This window comes from Pseudopodoces humilis, chromosome 14, assembly GCF_049639895.1.
Source record: "Pseudopodoces humilis isolate 2021_Gansu_Grassland_sample_001 chromosome 14, ASM4963989v1, whole genome shotgun sequence".
NCBI lineage: Eukaryota > Metazoa > Chordata > Aves > Passeriformes > Paridae > Pseudopodoces > Pseudopodoces humilis.
The window spans coordinates 6,924,248-6,948,182 of record NC_142213.1 but is presented as its reverse complement, the minus strand read 5'-3'; the positions used below and the strand labels follow the sequence as shown (position 1 = coordinate 6,948,182).

Genomic DNA, 23,935 nt, shown 5'->3' with positions numbered 1-23,935 from the left:
GAGAGATGTTTGCCCCAGATGTTACTATGGCTCCAAAGAGGCTGGGGGAGGCTGTCTGAGCTGCTCTGGGTGGCAACTTCCCCACCCACGGTCTCTGGAAGTCCCCAGACATGTTTCCATGCAGTCTCAGGAAGAGTAGACTCCTCAAGGAGTTGTCTGGCTTTCCCCACTGTTGGAACCAATGCTGGCACCCATGCCCCAGCTTCAGGATAGATAGATCAGGAGAGATAGATCAGCTGCTAAAAGTTGATCCTAAATCACACTTTGTCCAAACGTGCCTGTGCTCCCAGGGAGCAGCTAGCTGGTCAGGTGGAGCTGGGATTTCAAGTGTCTCCTGGAGCACTGTAGTGCACCCAGTGAAAGGACACAGGGCTATGTGCTGCCGTCCCAGTAGGCAGGGTGGACATTGAGATCTGACACTTCCCAGAGCCAGGAAATAAGCATGACACAAAGGGCAAAACCAGCAAAAAGGGAGGGAGGGAGGCAGGAAACATCAGGCAGGAGAGGAAACGGGGAGATAATCAGCTCCATGACCACAAACACCCGGAACTTGTGCAAAGGAAAAGCCGACACCACTTGGCAAGCATTTGAGCAGGGAGACCTGCCCATCTGGCCTTTTACTGAGGCTTCCTGAAGAACACATGCCCTGGAGACCTCAAGGTTCTCAGGGGTCCCTGGCCTCAAAGTTTCCATGGGTGGCACGGTCCCTGGTGGCTTAGCTCCAGCATGTGCTCGCTGGGACGAGCCTTGTCTCAGAGGGCGGAAGGATGGGCTCCCGGAGAGGACCTGGCTGCACTTGTAAAGGCAAAGCACTCACCAGGGGTGAGTCCCCATTGCAGAGAGGTCCAAGCTGGGTCATCCTGCCCCAGTCTCACGTTGGCTTGAAAAATGGGATCAACTGACCTGTCTCTGCTTGGCTCTGCTATCCCAGCACCCAAAAGGAAGACCACTGCATTGGGATTCCTACGGGCTGATGCTCCAGGTGCTTCAATGCCCAGCTGTGCCCTGGGGTTAGTTCTCCCCAGGAGCTGTGTCCAGTACTGCCAGGCAGCAGCACTCCACCTGCAGAGCTTCCCACTCCTCCTCCTCCTATCACCTTCAGAACACAGGGCTGTCCATGCCCTGGGTAACCTGACCATATCCCAGGTCTCCCAGGCTGATGGAGCCCGTCCCAGCTGTCAGCAGTCCTGTGTCCCACCGTGTTCCCAAGGGAGCAGTGATCTCATGGGGCTGGCAATGACCCCGAGGGGGACGATGACTGTAAGCTGTCAGCAATCCATGGTGGGATTTCTGGCATTGTTTATCTCCCAGGATCCAGCACATGGTGTGGGACAGAAGGGAGAAACATGGAGAGAGATGGGCATGGAGCCAGCCTGTGGTGACTGGCCAGGCTCCAGCTGGCTTGTGTGGAGTAACTGGGGCAGGAGAAGCTCTGCCAAGGGGCAGGGAGGGCACTCGAGGGAGGCTTGGCCGTGTCTCTGAGCCAACACTGGGCTGAGCACAGCAATGCACTGGCAGGACCAGGCACCTCACCCACGCTCCTGTCCCTCAGCCATTCCTTCCCAGGGATTCCCCTCCTCTTGCTGCCATTGCAGCGCTGATAGGGAGGTGCCCAAGTTGGCACTGACCACTCTGGCCACAGTTATGAGCTGGGAAAGAAAAGAACAAGCATTTACATGGGAAATCAGGTGGCTGAATTAGGCAGAAGAGCCCAGATGGTTCAGAGCTCCCCTGAGGATCAGGCTGAGGTCAGTGTCTCCCTGGCAGGGGCACCTGTGCAGCAGTGGGTGCCTCATGTGGGTCCTGCTCCCTGCAGCTCTGCTGGCAGTGCTGGCTCCTGAAGGCCTTGGAAAGAGCATGGGCTTGGAAAAGAGCATGTCAGCCTGGGAACAGGGAACACAGCTCCTCTGGCACAGCCAGGTGGGGCATGGCCTCAAGATTTCCAGGAAATGTTGTGGTGGCAGGCAAGCTCCCACTCCAGGAAGAGGTACAACCCCAGCAAAGCCCAGACACAGAGGGACCCAGATGCTTCAGCTGTTCCTGCAGATGAGAAAGAAAAGGTGGTGGCCTCTTGAGGGAAGGAGCAGGGGGTTGCCTGTCCTGCAGGCCAGGTTGCTCTGCCCACCTGAGATCAGGCTTGGCTTTGCAGGAGTCCTGGCTCCCTTTGTCCATGCTCCTTTAAGAGAAGCTCTTTCCAGAAGGGGCAAAAGCCTCCTGAGAAACCCCAATACCACCACAAAATGCCTTTTTTTGGGACTGTTACCACTTTCTGGTCAAATTAATGCAGCCCAGGGCTGCCCAACCCACCTTATTAAGTTCTCAGCTTCTCCATCCCACAGAAGTGCCATTCCCATGCTGTGATCCCCCATGGGACCAGTTTTCCCCCACCCAGGGGTACCATGCCGAGCTGGGGCACCACTGTGGGAAGAGCTGTCTGCCTGGGATTTCAGAACTGGACTGTAGTGCCTGGTCTTCCCATTCCAACCACGAGGATGCTCCTAAAGATACCATGTCCAGCACAAAGTCATCCCAAGAAAACTATGGCAAATACACCATGCTTTGGTGGAAGCATGGCAGAGACCAGGCAGACCTGGGCACACCCTGCAGCCAGGCAGGACAGCAGAAGTTTTGCGTGAGTTACATGTGCCCTGGGACACCCCTTCAGCTCAGAGCAGCTGAAGATTAGGCAGGCAGACCGCTCGGATCACAGGAACATTTTGGTTGGAAAAACACCCCCAAGATCATCATGTTCAGCCATTAATGCCAGGCTATTTTTTACAGGGGCAAGACAGTCTGAGTGGAGATAGTGCAGCTGGGAGAAGGCACAGGTAGTAATTGACTTTATTTATTTATTAGCAAGGTGAAAGCAGGGGTCACACCCTGCCCACCCACTGAAGTCCCAAGGAGATCCCTTGTAGACCACAGAGGGCTGAGCATCCTGGTGCACCCATGCACTCAGGGAGTCCTGTGGCACTGTGGAGTCCCTCGCAGGGGCAGAGCAGTCACCAGGGGATAGCTTTACCTTCCCAGTTGAGCAGAGTCCCACTGTGTTTCTCAGAAAGGATTGGCAGCACAGACAACAACCCCCGCACACTTGTGTCCACTGTTAGGTCAGCCTGCAAAGGGCAAAATGAGGCACCAATGTCATTCCAGGCTATGCAGCAGCACCCACCTGGCTCATGTGCAGTAAGAGCAAGGCTCCTTCCACCCAGAGTGAGCAAAGAGCCACAGGAGCTGGGAGCAGTCCACTGTGTGGGAGGACGGTTGGGTGTCTGCACTGCTGGCTTGGATGGAGGTGGCCTGGGCTGGGAAGCCAGCCACAGGTTTAACCAAAGAGGAGATCCCTGCTGCAACTGAGATGCTTTGTGCAGCCTTCTCAAAACTCCAGTGCTGCAGAGACCACCCCCACTGCAAAACATGGATCATGCAGGATGAGTGGAAACCTCATGGACCTGCAGTTCTTCAAGGAATGGGGCACAGGATGCAACGGGACAACACAGGAGGTGGTGCTCCACTCCTCCCTGCTCTGTTGAACTCAGGTTCTCTGCATTTCTTCCAGGCTGTCCAAAGCCCCTTTATTCTCACTGAACAAGCAGCCTGATATGTGCTGATGCTACTCCCCAGACAGTATCCACATGTTCTGCAGGGGCTCAACAGACATGGACAACTTGGAGCATGAGAAGCAGCTTGTTTTCATGTGGATCCTCCTTCCAGAGAGCCATCTTGGCCACCTGGGCCACCTCCTGTGCAGGTTTGTGATCCTGGGTGCCACCCATGGGTTCCCTGTTGACCTGCTTGGCCAGAACTCACCTCCTGGCTGCCCATGTCTGTTTTCACCCAGCCAGGGTGCAGTGCCACGCACAGGATCCCAGCTTCCTTGTAGGTCAGAGCCTGGCACATGGTCAGCATGTTGAGGGCAGCCTGGGTGAGGAAGGAAGCATCATCTATGGGTAGCAAAAATCTCCATGAATCAGGTTCCCTTCCCATTGCTGCCTCTTGGTGAGGGAGAAAAAGCAATGCCAGGTCTTCAAGAGACAGTGTGTGTCTCCCCTGGGTGGGCATGGAGATGCCCTGAAAGCTTGGGAACTCTCTCCATCTCTCTATCCCAGGTTTGTCCCTGAGATCCAGCCTGGCAAGAGCAGCTCTGACCCCCGTGGAGCTCAGGAGGCGGGACAGGTCACCAGTCTCCATACCTTGCTGCAGCGGTAGGAGATGACAGGGCGGAAGAAGGAATCAGGTGTTTTCTTGATGGACCCCAAAATGGTGGAGATGTTGATGATGGCTGCCTTGCTGCAACTCAGACCCTTTTCTTTGCTGTCCTGGGCAGCCTTCTTCAGCAGAGGCAAGAAGGCCTGGGGAGAAACAACCTAGTGGGACACCCGTGCCTCAAGCCAGTCCTACTTACAGTCCTACTTACTTACTGCAATCCAGGGAGGGTGAGGAAGAGCAGCAGGATGTCAGGAGAGCCCAGGTGTTGCTGCAGTGGCCCTGCCTGCTCCCAGTTAGACTTGCACAATTCAGAGAGGCTGCAGAAGGCTTAGGCTTGAAGAGCAGGCCTAGCCCTCCCTTGCGCAGCACCGAGAAATTTGGGAAAGCCCTCCAAGATTTCCATCATGACCATGGACAGCCTGGGATACCCTCAAGATGGGCCAAATTTCATCCCCAGAGCTTCATCCGTACCTGGGCCATCAGCATTGGCCCCACTGCATTGGTCTTGTATGTCCTGACCATGTCCTCAGCATCGACTGTCTCCAGTGAGGCCGTGGGGGTGTAGATGCCAGCGTTGTTTATCAGCAGGTTCAGCCCCATTCCGTCCAGCTTCCCCTCCACCACCTTGGCCGCATCGGTGATAGCCGAGGGGTTTTCGACATCTGCAGTGGGAGAGAACAGTCTGAGAGCCACGGGGGGCTGGGGAGAAGGAGGGGAGGATGCCAAGGAAATGTGCACACTCCGAGCCGCGCGGCCCTTCCATCCATGGGCACCAGATGGTGCTGTGAAACCAGCTCCAGCTCATCCCAACTCATCCCAACACCGCCTCCTCCGCCGGCAGCTGAAGGCTACCACCAGGAAAAGCCCACCGTGGGGGCAAACCGCTGCTGTGACTCCCATGCTGCGTTCACAGCAGCCACAGTCTCCAAAGTCTATGTCTGAGCAATTTCTGGAGAACCCAAGGTGGTCTCCGGGGAGCAAGTCTCCAAGTGAAATGTGCTGGACATGCTGTGGGATTGCCCTGCAAGGTCCTTCTGCTCCTGCTCAAGCTCTGGGCTGATCTTACAGCATTTCCACAGGAGCTGCCTTCCTCCCAGAGCCTTCCTGGTCTTGCTTAGGACTTGGGACCAAGGCAGACCAAGGATGTGGTCACTCAGCTGGAGGAGCCAGGGGCTGCCCAGGATGGGTCTCAAGAATATTCTGGTCCTGTGGCCATGGAGCAAGGAGGCTCCAGGGAATGGGGTACTGAGGCTGAGACAGTTCTGCAGAAGTTGGGGTTTTGGTAGCAGGACTTGAAGAAGCTCAAAGAACTGAATCCCCATGGACAGCCAGGAAGGAGGGAGGGAGGGAGAAATGGGGCAAGCACGGCTGGCAGTCGCAAATTTACCAGCTCAGAGGCAGAGCACACATACCCAGCTTTACAAGAACCAGATTTGGGTGTTTGGATGCCAGATCTCTCAGCTCCTACAAAAAGAGACACGGAAACAATCAGCACAGGGTAAAGGCGATGCCAAGCTGGGGTGTCAGCAATGGCCCACTCTGAGGGAAACATCTTCCAGGTACTACCCAGTGCTTGTGAACAGCTGGGCTGGGGACCTGCCTTGGTTCCCAGGCTTCTCCCAGGCTCCACAAAGCAACGTGCACATGCTCAGGGCAGGACATGGCCATGACTGCAAGATCCTGTGGTCACTTTCCCAAAGGGTAATCCACAGCCCAGCCAGAGCCACAGCAAAGGATGGGAGTAAACTGTGAAGCACCAGTTTCCCAGAGAAACTATGTGAACTGGCTGGGGATACAGCCAGAAGTGTCTCCCAGAGGCTGCACCTGCCACGGAATGAGCTGGGCACCCTTTAGCTGGCAGTAGGGTGGGTCCTCACTTCGCCTGGACTACTCCTGACATGGAATAATACGCACTTGCAAGAAGATGCAACAAATTAGCTGGAGCCAGGATCTATCAGAGAGCAAGTTTTCCCCTATTAGTATTTCAGTGGGACACAGCAAGCAGAGAAAGACAAGCTGGATGTAAAGAAAGCTGGAAGAACAGGGAAGCTTTGTGATTCACTGCAGAAGCAATATGTGTGAGTCTCTCCCATTTTAGCGAAGTGGAAAGCAGGGACAGGGGAATCCCACAGCTCCACTGGCCACCACTTTTGGAAACCCCATGTTCTGAACCTCCAGATTTTGCAGAGAGCAGCGTGACACGGCAGAACGGGCCCGAGCAGCACTGCCTCAGCCCCTGAGGCCAGGCCAGCTCGGCCGTGCCCGCAGCGCAAGGCCCGGCACGAGAGGGCGGCTTCGGGCACATCCAGAGCAGCCCAGAATAGCCCAGCGGCCTCAAGGGAGACACGGCCGATTCTTCGCCGGCTGCACTTCGGGTCACTTTCACACGGGGCAGGGCACGGTGCGGACACCAGAGCCCCGCGCCAGCAGCGAGTCGTTCAGGCCGGTGACAGGGGCCGAGCGTGCGGCCGCCTCCCTCCCGGCCCGCACTGACCTGTGCCCGCGGCCCCTCGGGGTCCCGGCAGGTGGCGAAGATCCAGGCTGGGGGCCGCGGCGAACCCAGCAGTTGCTTCACCAGCTCCAGGCCGATGCCGCGGTTGGAGCCGGTCAGCAGCACCGTGCGCGCCGCCGCCATCGACGCCCGCGGCCCGGCCCGCCTGGCGCCGCCTCCCGGCCCCGCGGGCCGCTCCGGGCCGCCCGGGCCCGCGGGGGAGGGACAGTGTGTGTGTCTAGATGGCAGTGTTTGCCTTCCCACCTCACGTTCAGTGCAAGCGCAACAACCGCGACCCAGCCCCGGCGTCCCCGGGGGCTGGAGCGAGGGGTCTCGGAGCGAACCGGGGAGGCTGAGGGCACTCTTGCCAAGGGAAGTGGGTGAGGGAGAAAGCTTGCAGCAGGTCTGGGCTGGTGTCTTCAGCACCTTTAGCACACTAATCTTCACTATAGATAAGAGTAAAAAAAGAAAAACAACACCCAACCCAGACTAAACCCGTTTAGCCTGACAATTACCAGCCCATTTACAGGCTGTTTTTATTGCGTGCCCGGAAATGCAGATGATTTGGCTCTTTGCCTGACCATCAGATGCAACAAATCTGGTAAACAACTACATCTCCTAAGATACTCTGAGGTTGTAGCACCCCTCCCATAAAGATGGGCTGAGAAAGTTGGGGTTTTTCAGCCTGGAGATGAGAAGGTTCCGTGGAGCCCTTAGAGCCCCTTCCAGTGCCTCAAGGGACTCCGAAGAGAGCTGGACCGGGACTTTGGACAAGGGCATAGAGCGAAAGAACAAGGGGGAATGGCTTCAAACTGACAGACGGCAGGGTTAGGTTGGATATTTGGAAGAAATTGTTCCCTGGGGGGGTGGTGAGGCCGTCCCACAGGTTGCCCAGAGAAGCTGTGGCTGCCCCATCCGTGGAAGTGTTCAAGGCCAGGTTGGACAGGGCTTGGAGCAATCCCTGCTCATGGCAGAGCGAATGAGATGGGCTTTATGCTTCCTTACAATCCAAATGTTTCTGTGATTTAGGCAGCAGTTTGGAATTGCAGGTGTTCTGAGGGATGTTTTATCCTTATTTTTGTTGTTGAGTATCAGGTACCTGGTTAAACAGCTGCACCAAAGGGGTAGTATAGAGTAAAGCATTTTGCTGGCATCTAGGGATGGGAAAACAGGTCTGGAGGGAAAAGGGAAAATAAAAAAGAGATGATCAGCATCAGCTGGAGGACAGTGTCTGGAGGGGGTCTGCATTTACCAGCCCTGCTGCCAGCCCGGAGGTGGGTGTTGTTTTATTTGTAGCTGTTATATGGACAGCCAGATCCGCATTAAAATGGGATTTTTCCCATTATGGTGAGCACACAACTGAGATCTCAACAGTGAAGTAATGACCGAGCAACTCTGATGTATATAAAGGTTGTTATTTATATTGCTTGTTTTCATTCTTGTTTGACAAACACTACACAAAACATCTCTGATACTGATAAATGCATCAGAAACTAAATATTGATATCAGTTTGGTGATAGCATCAGCTGATTTGTGCTAACTCTATCCTGCTCCATGGTGGTTAAAGTACACAGGAGCCTCTGCTCCCCAGTTTACTTCAGGATATTAAAATACTTTTACACCTTTCTTTTCTTTTACAGAAGTTGGAATTTAATAAAAATAAATCTTTGATTATACTACTAAATACTAAGAAAGAAAACCCTTCATTTTAGCAGATACTTGGGTTAAAGGTCCCATTCTCCTTTTCCTGCCTCCTTCTGTGGTCAGGCCATTAATTTGATGACTTCTCACCAGAAATGCTGCTCTGGCCATGGCAAAGTTTAGCAAATAATGACTGAGGGGTACAAACACTCAGGGTGAACCACAATCAGGTTTGGCCACAAATGCCACACAGATCCTGCATACTGCAAACAAATTACATCGATGAACCTTTCCTGAAAAGTGTGTGTTTGAAAAAGCCTTGGAGATAGGGATCCCCAGTGATCTGCTGTGCTGAAACAGTTAAAGTACAGCCACGGCTGAGGGCAGGAGGAACCTGTTCTGACTGCAAATGTGAACCAAAGGCAGCTCCAAGTATCAGTAATTGAGTAGTTTCTGGCGGGTGTGGGCATTGCTTGACCCGCTTTTTTGCCTCTGCTCCCCATGAACAAAGTACAGGATTATACATTCTTTGAAAACCTTGTTGGTTTAAGTGTTGTGTGGCTTCCAACAGGTAATAATGAAAAATGTAAACAAAAAGAGCACCAACAAATAATAATAAAACAAAAAGCCCCAAGGCTTATCCAAGTGCTCTAGTTTCACTTATAGCAGGCATTGGGAAACTCGTGCTGCCTGGTAAAGCACGAGTGTGATATTGGTGTGTCTGAGGGTATAAATCATAGAATCCTAGAATGTTTTGGGTTGAATGGAACCTTAAAGATCACCTAGTTCCATCCCCTCTGCTGTGGGCAGGGACATTTTCTACTAGACTTCCCTAAGAATGCAAAGAAGTATTTGAGTTCACTTAGCTAAAAATTAAAACTAGTAATTCTTGTTATCAGCTCATCGATGCTGTAATTTGGTTAAAGTTTCTGCACTGTAGAGAACAAAATACATGTGGGCACATGTCCTTTGCACTGAGCTGATTGATCCATCATGAGTGCTGCTTTAAATCACTGGATTTAGGAAAAAAATGCAGTTAGAGGAAGAGAGGGAAACATCTTAATTAAAAAAAAAAAAAAAAAAAAAGCTAAGTGGGTCTTTTTCCCCTTCCTTTTTACAAATATGATTTGAAACCAGAATGAACAACTATGGTAAGTTTTCATTTCTGCTGATGAAATACCAATGCAGCCCATTTTACTCAAGCAGTGTCCACAGCTGCTTACAGAACAATATGAATTTTTGCTGTTCACAGACTGCATTTTTTCTGCCCAGCTGTGTGGGCAATGGGTCACGTCATCTAGGCTGGCATGGCATTTTTGGAGTAGCATGGTTCTCAGCTTTTAACTTCTTTACAGGGAGTAAATGGATTCCTAAATTAACATCCTAAATTTATTCCTAAACTTAAGTGTGCTTCCGTTTCTCACTTCAACACGTGGATGTCAAACCAAGGCTGTCACAAGCTGATCATTTAGCCTGTGCCTTACTGTTCCTGAGATGGAGCATACCTGCCACGTGTGACAACCCATTCTCAGCCATCCCTGTTAGCAAATCTAATAGTGGGAGAGCAAATTCATGTTGCTTGGTGGTTCTGAGGTCCCTCTTCATGGCACTGTGCTGAAACATGAAGGATAGCCCAGCCACACCTTAGAGGATGGGAGAAAAGAAGGTCAGTGAGGATCTGTGCTGTCCCCATGGGTCCTGGCAAGAGTTCTGTCCCTGTGCTACCAGCCCTGCTGCACCCAGGCAGCTGAAGCATCTTGGCTGCTGTCACAAGGGGAATATCCCCAAAATGTCTTTCTGAACCCAGTGTGAGGCCCCAGGCTGGCACAAGGTCCAAACACTGTGGCTCAAGGGAGGTTGCATGGACAGTGTGAGCATTTTACATCCTCAGAGTCATAGAATCACAGAATGGTTTGGGTTGCATGGAACCTTAAAGACCATTTTGTTCCCACCCCTGCCATGATCAGGGACACCTTCCACTAGACCAAGCTGCTCAGAGCCCAACCCAACCTGGCCTTGAAGACTTCCAGGGAGGGGACAGCCACAGCTTCCCTGTGTAATCTCTGCCAGGGCCTTCCCACCCTCGCAGGGAAGAATTTCTTCCTAAAACCCAATCTCACCCTGCCCTCTATCAGTGTGAAGCCATTCCCCCTTGTTCTCTTGCTCTATGCCCTTGTCCAAAATCCCTCTCCAGCTCTGTCTGATACAATGCAGGTGTAACCTGCTTGGAAAACAGCAAATCTATGACAAAGGTGCCATGGGAACTTCACTTGGGAGCTGCAGATAAGCTCAGGCTCTCGCCCCTAGTCCCTGCATCCTTTCACAATGGGGTGTCACTACTCATAGTATCATATAATGGAATCACAGAACGGTTTCTTTTGGAAGAAGCCTCACACATTATGTAGTTCCAACCCTCCTGCCATGGGTTTCCAACCCCCACTAAATCACTAAACCTCTTCAGCCCAAAAGAAAATTATTCAGGGAGTGTGGATACTGCCCAGCTTCAGTCACAGTGCTGGGTTGGTCTCCCCCCACCTCTCGATGAGTGACTCACTTACCACTATCTATTGATTTTTAGCAAATTGCTAATAGGTGATGACAGACCTGCTAGAGCTACAGACTTGAATGCATTGTGGAGCAAATTGGCCAGCAAGTTTATTTCTTATTTACAGGAGATTAAATGTACTAAAACTAATTGTGCCACACCCCTGCTCCCCTGGCAGGCAGAGAAAAGCATGTTCCTCTATGTTTCTGTGAGTAGCACTGTCATTGTGCAATCATCTCAGTGACTGAGAGCATGCTTGAACCTCCAGCAACTCCAGCAACTGAGGGTAGAAAAGCTGAGACTACCTCTTGGAAAACTGGCTCTGAGTCTTCCCAGTGTGGTGATGTGAAAACTATCCATGGATAAAATGCCCCTGAGCTTGGTGTTTGTGAGGCTGCATCCTGAATCCTGTGTTCAGTTTTGAGCCACTCACAGCAAGAAAGACATTGAGGTGCTGGAATGTGTCTAGAGAAGTAACAAGTTATATAGAATGAGAGGAAACAGCCTCAGGTTGTGCCAAGGGAAGTTTCAATTGGATATTAAGAAAAATTTCTTCACAGAAAGGACTGTCAAGCACTGGTACACAGGCTGCCCAGGAAAGTGGTGGTGTCACCATTCCAGAGGTGTTTAAAAAACGTGTGGTTGTGGCACTAGGGGATGTGGTTTAGTGGTGGAATTTGCATTGTTAGCTTAATTGTTGAAATCAATGATCTTAGAGGCCTTTTCCAACCTAAATGATTTTATGATTCTGAGGACTTTAGTGCTTAGTGTAAGATTTAGACCATGCAAGAACATTTCAGAGCAAAGGAAGCATCTGAATCCCCTCTTAGGAGCTGGATCAAGATCCTTTCCAGAGGCCTGGGGACAGCAGCAGCCCCTGTGACAAGGCTGGGCTGCAAGGCAGTGAGGCTGGTTTCTTTCTCCTCTGCCTCTTCACGCCAGGCTGGACTTAGACTCCTGATGAAATAGTGCTTGTTTAAACTCTAATAATCAATAATGCAATGTGGGGCCCCAGAGCAAAGTAAACTTTATTTAAAGTTACAGCTCCAAAACAGTGGAAGGCTACACAAATGTGGTAACACAGCAAAAATAGGAAACATAAAATGTTAATTTGTTTTCTGATGCTATCTGCTTCTGAGGCATAGTGGAGGTTTCAAACAGGCTGCAGGTGATGGCCTCATCCTCCACCTAGGGGAAAAGACTTCCACCCATGGAAGTCTGTTTGGAGGAGCCGAGCTCTAGTGCATCTGTTTGCAAGTGTAGTTGAGGTCTGTGGTCATTGAAAAGGAAATACTGAAATTATCTAGGGACCCTGAATGCCAGTCCTGCCATCTGGGAGATCCTCAGAGATGAGTCTGAAACAGAAGCTGAAAGGCCCAAAGCTTTGTACTGCTGGTAAGTGGTCGGAATTCACAAGGCAATATAAGTCTCTCAACCCAGTTTGGAAAATTCAAAAAGTAGACAGAGGTCCAATTAACCTCAGGAAACAAAGTGCATGGAACTTAAGGAGAGGCTCAGACTTGGCGGAGAGATGTGGGATGAGCTCGCCATAGGAGCTGCCAATGTGCATCTTCCCAAATGGGTTTGGGGAGGGTACCCTGTGCAGGTGGTCCCAGGTCAGAGCAGGGAAGGACCTACTTATCTCACAGTCTGCCAGCTGAGCCCCAGAAAACAGGCTGGAGTGGGCAGGAGGAGATGAGCTGCTGCTGGAGCATGGAGACACACTCGGCATTGCCACTGGGAGGAAGCTGTTCTGATTAATGCTGCTGCCAAGATATCCTCGGGCAGAAGGTGACATGTGAGCAGTGTTGTCTCCATTTCTGCCCAGCAGCACGTGCAATGGCTCTGGGACTCAATGCAGGAAAACAAGGGGTTGGCAAGAGGTTTCTGGGGATGGGTCTTCACTTACAGTGGGACAGGAGCACATGATGTACACGTGCACTTGATCCAGCCTTGCAAACCTGTAATGCATCACCTGAGGTACCAAACAGCACTGGGCTTCACTGGCGGTAGCACAGAACAGTCAGTGCCTCATGGCAACAGGTGAGGTGGAAAATAGGCTTCCTTTGCAGGTAAATGTCCCAGGTACCTGAATCCTCTGTGGCTCTGAACAAAGGGACAACTCAACTTAGGACTGCATCCCAAGGGATGGGGTGCATGACCTGCAGTGTGGTGCTGTACCAGCTGTGCAGGTCCCCGTCCTTCTGCCAGGAGACCACGCTGGGTTTGCTCTCCCACTCCACGGGTCTTTTGCTGCACAACAAGGGAGAGGTTATTGTCTCAGAAGAGGCAGGAGCAATGCAGAAAACTTTTGCATCTGAGGCACAACCTGGTACAATGTGCAAAGCCCACAGTATGCTCGTGAAGGTGTCAAGCCCACCCAAGCCATGGTGCTTCCCACATCAGCCCACATGCTGCTCCCTCCCTCTTCATCCACAGCAGCCCCACCTGGCTTATGGCATCAGGTTAACCAAGGAATGCATAATTTTCCTGGAAAAGGTTTTTTGCCGTTGGGTAACTAGGATTGGTCCCCAGCCAGGACCTATGTCCTGGAGCACAATGAGCTGGAGCAGTTGCGCCTCCCGGAGAGAAGCCAGCATTGGTGCAAACCGAGAGTACTCACGGGGTGGGACACACTATAAGGAAATACTGGAGCGCTGGGTAAACATTGCAAGCTGGAGTTGAGAGAGAAGAAGCAGCATGGCAGAGCTCTGTGTCTGCTCCGTTCTGGTGACTGGGGCCAACCGAGGCATCGGCCTGGGCTTTGTCCAGCATTTCCTGAGGATGCCAAAACCACCACAGTGGATTTTTGCTACCTGTCGGGACCCCAAGGGACAGAGAGCGCGGGTGAGGCTGGGCTGGGAGGCAGTGACTGTGCTGGGGAATGGGAGGACTCAGTGTCAAGGGGAAATTGGAACAGGGATGGTGTTTGCAAGAGGCTGGAGCTTCAGCTGGGCACCCGTGGCCCAGGGCAGCTGGGCTGGTACACTCTGGAGGCAGTTGTGCATGGGATGTATGGAGGGGACAGGAGTACGTGGTGTGTGCAGGAGCTGTGGACTGCTCCCCCTGCATCAGGATCAGGGCAGCTGGAGCAGGGTGCTGGGCTCATGGTGGTGCAGGGGCTGAGCTGGAGGGACACAGGCTTTGCCTGGTTTTGCTGGGTGAGCCTTGGCACAGCTGTTCCAGCCTGTTGGAACCAGTGTTGTGAACCCTCTTGCAGGAGCTACAGAATTTGGCCTCCAAGCATCCCAACCTCGTCATCATTGCTCTGGGTAGGTTCCCTCTTGCCCCAGTTCCTCTGGTGAATGCCTGGGCACTCATCACAGCCCTGGGAGCTCCACACTGGAGGCAGCTGTGGGGGGCACCTACTTGGGGGAACAGAGGGGAACCCAAACCACCACAGGGTCACTGACCTCCCCTATGTTGGCCCTGCAGAAGTTGCTGACCCTGCCAGCATCAAGGCGGCTGCAGCCAAGGTTGGGGAGCACCTGGGGGGTTCTGGGCTGAACCTCCTCATCAACAATGCTGGAGTGGTCAAGCCTAAGATGCTTGATGCTGAAACATTGGAGGACATGACTGAGACTTACACCACCAACACGGCTGGACCCCTGCTGATGGGCCAGGTGAGTCCCCAGCACTACATCACAGCTCCAGAAGGATCTCTTCCCATGTCCTCCAGCTGGACATGTATCAAGTGTGTGAAGGGCCAGTGAGAGGGGCTCCTGTCACTGCTCTGGTGCCCTGATGGGCTCCCAGTTCATGGGCTGGAGCTCAGGAGCTGTAGGCTGGCTGGGAAGACAAAGGAGGATGCCCCAGTGCTGGTGTCAATGTTGCCCACTGTGGAAGGAGCTGGCGCTGTCTGCCCTGTGCCATGTCCGTGTGTGCTCCTGTCCCTCTGTCTCCTCACAGGCATTCCTGCCCTTGCTGAAGAAAGCTGCCCAGGGGTGCCCAGGCTCAGGGCTGAGTTGCAGCAAGGCTGCCATTGTCAACATGTCCAGCATTGGCGGCTCCATCGCTTCTTTCTTTGGCTGGGACATGATTCAAGTCACCTCGTACCGCTGCAGCAAGGTACTGTCACACCTTTGCTCCCCCTGCCCAGCTGTGGGTCCCCTTGCAGCCCCCCCTTCCCCTCCCACCACCGTCCCTGCATTGTCTCCCCACAGGCTGCTCTGAACATGCTGAGCAAGTGCCAGTCCCTGGCGTACAAGGAGCACGGCATCCTCTGTGTCGCTCTCCACCCCGGCTGGGTGCAAACAGACATGGGCAGTGCTGCTGGACACACGGTAGGAATTCCACCAGGGCAGGTCCATCAGAGCTCCTGTGCTGATTTTCCATGGGTGGGAGTTGCTGTCCTGAGCCCCTGCCCCTGGCTTCCCTGCCTGCCCAATCGCTGCTGGGGCAACTCCCCCTGTTCTGGTCTTGGGTGCTGGGAGTCTCCATCCCCTCTGTTCTCATCTCAGTCCCACCCCCTCAGGTTGTCAGCTTTCCCTTTGCCCTGGAGCAGATCTTTCCCCTGGCTCTAGCTGTTCCAGGGCCCTCAGCCAGGCCTTGGACATGGGCTGCATCTCCCCCTCTTCCCCACAGCCCCCTGTGACAGTGGATGACAGCGTGCAAGGGATGCTGAAGGTCCTCTCCTCCCTCTCTGAGAAGGAGACCGGTGCCTTCCTGGACTGGGAAGGGAAGGTCATACCCTGGTGAGACACCACTTCAGGATTCTGGTAGCCAGGAGGAACCCTGTGCCACTGCTTCTGTGTTTCCCAGATCCTCAATAAACTCCTGCCAATAACCTCCAGCTCTGTTGTGCATTGCCAGCTCATGAGATGGCCCCTTCCCAGATATCCCACTCCTCATGCTGGATGCAGTGGTGCCCACAGCTGCCCTCGACCCACGGCTGTCACTGGCATTCCCATGAGTGTCCCATGGCACTGTGACTGCCCTCTGGAGACCTCCCCTCCAGGAGGCACTGGAGAAGCTGGAGCAGAGTCCCTCTCCTGAGAGGAGAGAGATCTTCTGAGCCCCTGCAGGACTGACTTTCACCTGTCCCAGCTGGGCTGCCTGAGGGGCTGGGGGTCACAGGGACCAGCTGCCTCTGCCCCTCAGCTGGGGATGCCTGGTCACAGGTGGGACAGAGGGACACACAGCGCTCCGGCAGAGCACAGGGATCCTGCCCCAGGCTTGGAAGGGGGGTTTGAGACTGGGTGTGGAGACAGAGCAGAGAGGCATCAGCTGCCAGAGTTTACAGAGGTGGGGGTACAGAGGGACCACAGGGGTACATGTGGGGTGGGAAAGGGGAGAGACGTTGCTTCCCAAGCCCTTCTCTTCTTGAAGCTCCACAGCCAAGCACCTCGTCACCATGTTCTGGGCAGCCTGGAAGAGGCACAGCCCTGCCAGCACAACCCAGGGAGTGGGTGGGCAGGAGAGGAGACATTTCCCAGGAAGAAAATGTCTGTGGAGATGGGAAATGGGACTTGGTCCTGGGACAAAGCATCAGCATGACCTACTGGAAAGGCTCAGTCCTTGCTTCTGCTGTCCCGGTCTCTGTGCTTCCACCTGGGAGAACCAGGCAGGGGGTGGTGGCTGGGGCAGGGGGTGACCCATGGGCTCCCTCCCCTCCATGGGCACCGTGCCTGGGACAGCATCTCCAGCACCTCCCCTGGCGCCTCACCTTGCTGGCCCGGTACGGGTACATGGGGGCCTCTGGCACCCTGAGGCACAGCCCAATGGAGCCCAGTTTGCTGGAGATGTTGATGACAGCGGCCCGGCTGCAGCTCAGACCCTCCTTCCCTGCACCCTTCGCCGCTTGCTCCAGGAGTGGCAGAAATTCCTGATGCAAAACACAGATGCTGCATTAGTTGTGGCAAGCATGCAGTTTGTGTCCTGCTGGAGGGCAAGGCCAGCAGCTGGTGATGTGTTGGCCATGCAGGTGCCCATCCTGCCAGGAGACTGGATCCACTGGGTTTGCTTCCTTCCATGGGAGCTTTGTTTCACCTGTCAATCGGGGAATGGGCATTGGCTGGGAGGAGGCAAGATCAAGGCAGGGAGTGTCTGCTCGTGGCCGTGTGAAGAATGTCCTGGCTTAGAGGACCAGGACAGGGGGATGAGATCAGCCTGTTCCCAATGTTGTGTGGGTCTGATGGAGAAAACATTTCTTGTGAAGGTGTCAAGCCCTTGTGAGCCATGGAGCTTCCCACCTCCCTTGCACATGTTGCTCCTTCCCTCCTCTCCCATATCTTCTCCTGGCTGATGGCATCAGGTTTCCCAAGGACAGTAGAATTTGCCTGAAACCACCAAGGGTTTTTGCCCTTTGGAAACAAGGACTGGCTCTCAGCCGGGATCTATGTCCTGGAGTTTAAAGGGCTGGAGCAGTTGCTTCTCCTGGATCCAAGGGTTGGTGTAAACCCTGAGTGGGAGGGGTGTCTGTGGGAAATGCTATAAGGAAATACTAGGGAGCAAAGCAAACAGTGAGAGCTGGAGCAGAGGAGGACAAGCAGCATGGCAGAGCTCTGTGTCCGCTCCATTCTGGTGACTGGGGCCAACCGAGGCATCGGCCTGGGCTTTGTCCAGCATTTCCTGAGGATGCCAAAACCACCACAGTGGATTTTTGCCACCTGTCGGGACCCCAAGGGACAGCGAGCACAGGTGAGGCTGGGCAGGGAGGCAGTGACTGTGCTGGGGAATGGGAGGACTCAGTGTCAGGGGGAAATTGGAACAGGGAGGGCACTTGCAAGTGTCTGAAGATGCAGTCAGGCACCTGGGACACAGGGCAGCTGGGTTGAGACAACCAGCCGTGGGAGCAGCTGTGCATGGGATGTGTGGAGAGAACAGTGGTACTTGGTCATGGAGTCCTCCCCATCCATTCGGTTCAGGCAGCTGGAGCATAGTGTGAGGTCCATGGTAGTGCAAGGATGGAGCCAGAGCAACGCAGAAACCTGGGAACAGCTGAGCCTCTGCACAGCCCCTCCAGCCTCTCCATGCCTACACAGTGCCCTCTCTTACAGGAGTTACAGAATTTGGCCTCCAAGCACCCCAACATCATCATCATCCCGCTTGGTAGGTGCCCCGAGGTGGGGATCCTTTGCCCCAGTTCCTCTGGCGAGTGCCCAGGCTGGGCACACCCTGGGAGCCCCGTGCTGGGAGGGAGCTGTGCCAAGGGGCTGGTGCCTGCAGGGCCATTGGGCACTGCCACTTCTGGGGGAACAGAGGGGACTCCCCCATGGGGACACAGGCTCTGACCTCCCCTGTGTTGGCTCTGCAGAAGTTGCTGACCCTGCCAGCATCAAGGCGGCTGCAGCCAAGGTTGGGGAGCACCTGGGGGATTCTGGGCTGAACCTCCTCATCAACAATGCTGGAATGGCCAAGCCAAACTCCCTTGCTAATGAGACGCTGGAGAGTATGACCCAGGTTTACACCACTAACACAATTGGGCCCCTGCTGATGGGCCAGGTGAGTCCCCAGCACTACAGTACAGCTCCAGAAGGATCTCTTCCCATGTCCTCAAACTGGGCTTTACAGAGAGAGTGAAGGGCCAGTGGGAGGAGCTGCTGTCACTGCTCTGGTGCTCCGATGGGCTCTCGGTTGATGAGAAGCTCATGGAGCATTGGGCTGGAGTTCAGGAGCTGGAGCCAGACAGGCTGGGGTAATGGGAAGAGGAAGGAGGATGTCCCAGTGCTGGTGTCAATGTTGCCCACTGTGGAAGGAGCTGGCGCTGTCTGCCCTGTGCCATGTCCGTGTGTGCTCCTGTCCCTCTGTCTCCTCACAGGCATTCCTGCCCTTGCTGAAGAAAGCTGCCCAGGGGTGCCCAGGCTCAGGGCTGAGCTGCAGCAAGGCTGCCATCATCAACATGTCCAGCTATGCAGGCTCCATTGAGGATATGTATGTATGGGATTTTGGACAAGTTGTCTCGTACCGCTGCAGCAAGGTACTGCCAGATGTTGCTGGGGGTGAGCCCAGACATTTTCCCCTCCAAATGTTCACACTGCCTTCCAACCTCCCCCTCAGTCTGTGCCCCTCTCTACACTGTGACTGAGCTCCTGTCAGTCCCTAGGTATCCATCATAGCACAGTTACATGCCTGACCCTGGGTCCTACCTCAGAGGGACGTTGATACAATAGGACTTCAACTAGGCTGGGCATTGGGATAGTGAGGGATAGTGAGGGAGCATCATGTAGTGGCCTCCTCTGCCCTGTCCCTGCCCCAGCTGTGGGGTCTGCACATGTCCCCTTGCAGCCCCCCCTTCCCCTCCCACCACCGTCCCTGCATTGTCTCCCCACAGGCTGCTCTGAACATGCTGAGCAAGTGCCAGTCCCTGGCGTACAAGGAGCACGGCATCCTCTGTGTCGCTCTCCACCCCGGCTGGGTGCAAACAGACATGGGGGGTGCAGGATCATTTAAGGTAAGAGATCTCCTGTCCATGGTCTGGGAGAACCTCATGGTTTAGGAATGCAGAATTTGCTGTGGTCTCATGCTGGGCTGTGTGAGAGCTCCTGGGCAGATACCCTGGAGGCACAGGAGGGAGGGAGATGAGCAACTGGGAATGCTCCTTGCCCAGAGCAATGATTTGTTTCAGGGCAGACCCTTGAGCACAGAACTGTTTCTCCCTCTTCCCCACAGCCTCCCCTGACAGTGGATGACAGTGTGCAAGGGATGCTGAAGGTGCTGTCCTCCATCTCTGAGAAGGAAACTGGGACCTTCCTGGACTGGGAAGGGAAGGTCATACCCTGGTGAAATGCTGATTCAGGATTCTGACTGTGAGGACCACTGCTGCTGCACCATGTTGTGCCTGTCCCTTAGTAAATGATTGTCCACAAACAATAAATAGCACTGTGTGAGCCTCCTTCCCTTGATCTTCTATTAACTATCACTGAGAGAGTCCTCACTGGTGCTTTGAGAGATCTTCTCAGTTGTTTCCGTGTATCATTGAGCTAGGTTGGTGTGAACATTTGTTCTTTTCCAACTGGGGACCCGGACACCATTCTGATAAGAACTTGTCCCCAGGCTCATCCCAGAGCTCTCCCTCTGAATGGCAGCATCACCTTACAATGACTCAGGCACTCCTTCCAGTCCTTCCTTGTTTGTCAGTTCCAAGTCTAAGCAGAGCCCTGCTCATCATTAGCTCCTCTACTACAAAGGTCAGGAAGACAAAACCTGACGTGATCTTCCTGGCTTGCTTATGTCCTGCTGTGTTCCTCCAGCAGAGATCAAGGTAGACAAAAACACCCATGAAGACCAGGGCCTCAAATGGGAAATCTGTAAGTGCAGCCTTGAATCCTCTCAGGGACAGGAACCTATTCTGTGTTGCTGTTAAATCTTGTCTGTACCTCTCTTCTTGGTCTCTGGGCTCCCTGTTCCGAACTGGTGTGTGGAGGCAGGATGGGCTCTTGGTGCATATTTCCACAAGGCACATATGGCACTGGAGGCTCCACGATGAGCAAAGATGTCCACAGGTCCTCTGGGACTCACCGTGGGGCTGATGGAGTGGGGTGTGGGACCAAATGGGCACGAGGCCTCGGGGTCCATGGGGACATCAGGGATCCCCCACTGTACATCCTGTGGATGGGGAGGAGGCAACAGTGGGATGGTAGCCAGGGGACTGTGGGCTGCCTTGGATGAGGAGCAGGGAGCTCTCACCCCCACTGAGTCCTTTCTTCACCACCAGCACTGAGACCAACCTGCACCAGAACCAGGAACAGCAAATGCAGCTCTGGAGTCAGCAAAGTACAATTCTAAAGACATGAAATTGGGGAGGAAATGAGGAGAAGGATCATGATCAGGCAGGGAGGTGGCAGTGGGACCCTGGGAATGATGGGTGACGGGGACCAGGGATATTCTGGATTATCCAGACCTGCCTGACTGCATCCTTCCCACAGCACCACTCATGTCCCCATGGGGATCATTGTGCCATTTGTTGTATTTTTAACTGAATTCCCTCAAATTTGTTGTATCACACACGATGCTAAAAAGTAAATTAATTCCTCACCTCTTGTATCACTTAGATTTAGCTGAAATTATTATAACCCTGACTTTGTTGTATTATAGGGTGATGGCCCCACTGCAGAAGTCCCCTCAACAGCGCTGTCCTTTGCAGCAGCTCCATTTCCTGGGTGCCATCCCAGCACTGCCGGTGCTTTGCACAATTTAGGGCCTCAGTCCAGATTGCCGAGGCTCTGAGCAGCAGCACCCAAGTCCATTTGTAGCCTCCTTAATTAATCAGGATTTGTTGGCGGGGCTGTGCTGGGTGTCGGTGCCAGGGGAGGGGACAGAGCTCCCTTCCCGTGGTCCCGGCGTGTGGCAGGACCCAGCAGGTGGCAGGGTCTCCTCTGCTGTGATCGTATAGTGGTCAGTACTCTGCGTTGTGGCCGCAGCAACCTCGGTTCGAATCCGAGTCACAGCAACTTTTGTCAAGAGCCGGGAGGGAGGCAGCTGTGAGGGGGTTGCTTTGAAAAGATGTCATGCCCTGGGAGGGGGCCACAAGCTTGGATGGTCCAAGAGTGACCAGACTTGTACCAACAATGATTTCCCGAGCTGTAGTCACTGTGCAGGGTCTCTCCAGCGAGGCTGCAGTGACACTTTGGGGAAAGCACTCCAGCTTCTTCATTTCCAGGCAAACTTGAGAATTTAGAGGAATTTGCCCAGCCTTCCACGTTCCACTTCCTCACAGTTTTGCAGAAAGAGGAGCAGAAGATGCTGTGACAGCCCTGCAGAGTGAGAGGAGGTGGGAGGCAGCAGCTTGCTCATCTTCTGGCCCCCAGGGCATGAAGGATCTGCCACAGCAGAAGAAGGAAGATAAGCAGGTGAAAGTCCCGCTGCTGGCACTCCCTGCCCCAGGGGAGCAGGATTTTGGTTGCAGGACCTCCAGGGATGCTTTCAGAGCAAATGCAGAACCCACCCAGAGCTGAGGGGTGACCCTGACAAACTGTAGGTGTGGGAACTCGAGGTCTCACGGGCACCAAGAAGCAGGTGATCTCTGGGGGCACCAGGAGATGCTTCAGCCTGGGGAAGCCTCTTAAACTGTTGCCTTTACCCTTCTGGAGCCTTAATGGAGTCACCCTGTTTGCTTGGACTTGGTGCCCTCTCCTGACAGCCGCGCAGAACTCGCTCTGCTCAGCAGCTCGCCCAAGAGAAGTTACATAAGGTGTGGCACAGGCTGGTGGTGGAGAAGGCACCACCCAAGCAGGGTCTCAGCTCACTGCTGTGGGGACATCTGAAAGCAGCAGAGGGCTGCAGCACTCAGGCAGATGGGCTCAGGCGTCTGCAGGGCTGGTGCTTGGGAAAAGGAGGGAGTGGATTTTTTTTTTCCTAGCACAAAATAGATTTATTTCCATTTGTATCTTATCCAGAGCAAGAAATTAAGAAAAAAAAAATCATTGCACATTTACTTGTAGGATTTGCAGTTTATAGGGCGCTTACTTGCATGACTTCACACTCCTCCAATATTCATTTACTGAAAACACATATCTCTTTACTTAGAGAAAGCTCAAAAAGCATTTTTCCTTTCTAAAGGTAATAGAGGAGGAAGAGAAGGCAAACATCTAGAGAAGCTGCCCATTAGCAGCAGCACTTTTACCCAGCTGAGCATCAAAAACACAAGGAAATACATAACTTCTCATTCCTCTTTTCTTTTTCTTTTTTTTTTCTTTTTTTTTTCCACAGAAAATCAGTGTGATGTGTAAGGCCACTAAACTTACCTGAAAAATAATTTACTATTCTTGATCAACTAATGTTGTATGTTCAGGTTGAAAAACATATTTTTTTTTTTACATAGGAAAGGGGATATTTTTCATCCAAAATGGATTGATTTTCTGTTAAAAGATTTTCTATTTTGCAAAAATATCCTGAACTATCTATACATCTACAGGGCAGCCCAGGTGAGGCAGTGTGGTGGCCCCACGAGCAGCCTCTGCTCTCACATGAACTGTGTTCCCTTCAAGTGATGCAGGGCTCTGCTGGAAACTTCTACTCATCACCCTTCCAGTGAAAAAGGGTCTCCTGATGTTCAGCTGGAGCCTCCCGTGTTCCAGGGTGTGTCCACGGTCTCTGGCACCACTGAACAGAGCCTGGCTTCCCTCCCGGGAGGGATGCTCCAGTCCCTTCAGTATCTTCATGGAGGTTGTCACGCAGAAAAAAAACAGTTGCCAGCAGGAACCCAAACTTTAAGAACGCTGCCTGAAGGCAGCTGGGGGCACCCGAGCACCCTTCACTGCGAGAGGGGAGACCACAACCCCATAAATCCCCTACACTTCTTCCCTGCATGGGACCGTCCTGCCCGGAGGTGCCGCTCCTGCCCCTGGGCTCCTAAAGGATAAAGCCACCGCCTGAACAGGGGCTTGAACCCTGGACCCTCAGATTAAAAGTCTGATGCTCTCCCAACTGAGCTATCCAGGCTCACATTTGGACTCGGGGGACTCTATGACAGGCAGGGGGGACCCCGCTTTCCTGCGGCATTGCAGGGACAACGTGGGGACCCCACTTTGATATTTCCCACTCCCACGCCACCCCAACGAGGCTGCCAGCGCAGGCCAGGCTGAACACCCAGCTTCTGGGCATCTCCCTGGGCACTGATCAGGCACGGCGATGCGCCCTGGGAAGAAGCCGCTGCCGCAGGGATGCGCAGGCGGGGAGGGGAGCAGGATGCTGCGGGAGCGGCTGTAAAACCTCCGCCGCCCTCAGAGGGAGGCAGGACGGTCCTGCCGGGGCACAGGAGCAGCAGCGGTGGCTGTGGCCGCGCAGGGGTCCGAGCTCTGCTCTGCAGAATCCGAGTCCCAGAGGCGCTTTTGCAGGAGCCGCGTTAAGGAGGGAGGCGGCTGTGGGGAGCTGGGTTACAGACACAGAGCCCGCCGTGGGCACCTTAAGGTCACCCCACACATTCTCTTGCCCTTCCTCCCCACTCTTCAGGAAAGGACCCTCTTCCCCACGGGGAACCCATCCTGTCAGGCAGCCCACCCACCGGTGCCCCACATCCCTGTCCCACCTCACATTTCCCTGGGAGGAAGAAGATATCTTCCCTTCAGCAGAAAAATATGATTTTGCCCCATTCCTTGAAGTGTTCAAG

The 23,935-nt window shown here is 53.7% G+C and overlaps 3 protein-coding genes and 2 non-coding genes across 5 annotated transcripts; 3 read left to right on the top strand and 2 right to left on the bottom strand.

The window, feature by feature from the left end:
- Positions 1–2,825: 2,825 nt before the first annotated feature.
- Positions 2,826–6,884, bottom strand: LOC102110031 (uncharacterized). Its single transcript, XM_005526280.3, has 6 exons — positions 6,704–6,884; positions 5,622–5,673; positions 4,681–4,871; positions 4,194–4,352; positions 3,811–3,921; positions 2,826–3,116 (listed from the first exon to the last, which is right to left on the bottom strand). The coding sequence occupies exons 1-6, from the start codon at positions 6,842–6,844 to the stop codon at positions 3,003–3,005; spliced, it is 768 nt and encodes a 255-aa protein (XP_005526337.1). The 5' UTR covers positions 6,845–6,884; the 3' UTR covers positions 2,826–3,002.
- A 6,648-nt stretch (positions 6,885–13,532) lies between these two features.
- LOC102109842 (uncharacterized) lies at positions 13,533–15,679 on the top strand. The gene is made up of 6 exons (XM_005526279.3): positions 13,533–13,734; positions 14,108–14,159; positions 14,323–14,510; positions 14,797–14,955; positions 15,051–15,170; positions 15,472–15,679. Exons 1-6 carry the CDS (start codon positions 13,588–13,590, stop codon positions 15,583–15,585), a joined length of 780 nt encoding a protein of 259 aa, XP_005526336.2. The 5' UTR covers positions 13,533–13,587; the 3' UTR covers positions 15,586–15,679.
- Positions 15,680–17,328: 1,649 nt separating this feature from the next.
- On the top strand, positions 17,329–19,720 carry LOC102109665 (uncharacterized). Its single transcript, XM_005526278.2, has 6 exons — positions 17,329–17,526; positions 17,886–17,937; positions 18,143–18,330; positions 18,647–18,805; positions 19,160–19,279; positions 19,498–19,720. Exons 1-6 carry the CDS (start codon positions 17,380–17,382, stop codon positions 19,609–19,611), a joined length of 780 nt encoding a protein of 259 aa, XP_005526335.2. The 5' UTR covers positions 17,329–17,379; the 3' UTR covers positions 19,612–19,720.
- Positions 19,721–21,205: 1,485 nt separating this feature from the next.
- On the top strand, positions 21,206–21,277 carry TRNAH-GUG (transfer RNA histidin (anticodon GUG)). Its single transcript has one exon. It is a non-coding gene; the product is annotated as a tRNA-His (tRNA).
- Positions 21,278–23,195: 1,918 nt separating this feature from the next.
- TRNAK-UUU (transfer RNA lysine (anticodon UUU)) lies at positions 23,196–23,268 on the bottom strand. The gene has a single exon. It is a non-coding gene; the product is annotated as a tRNA-Lys (tRNA).
- Positions 23,269–23,935: the final 667 nt, after the last annotated feature.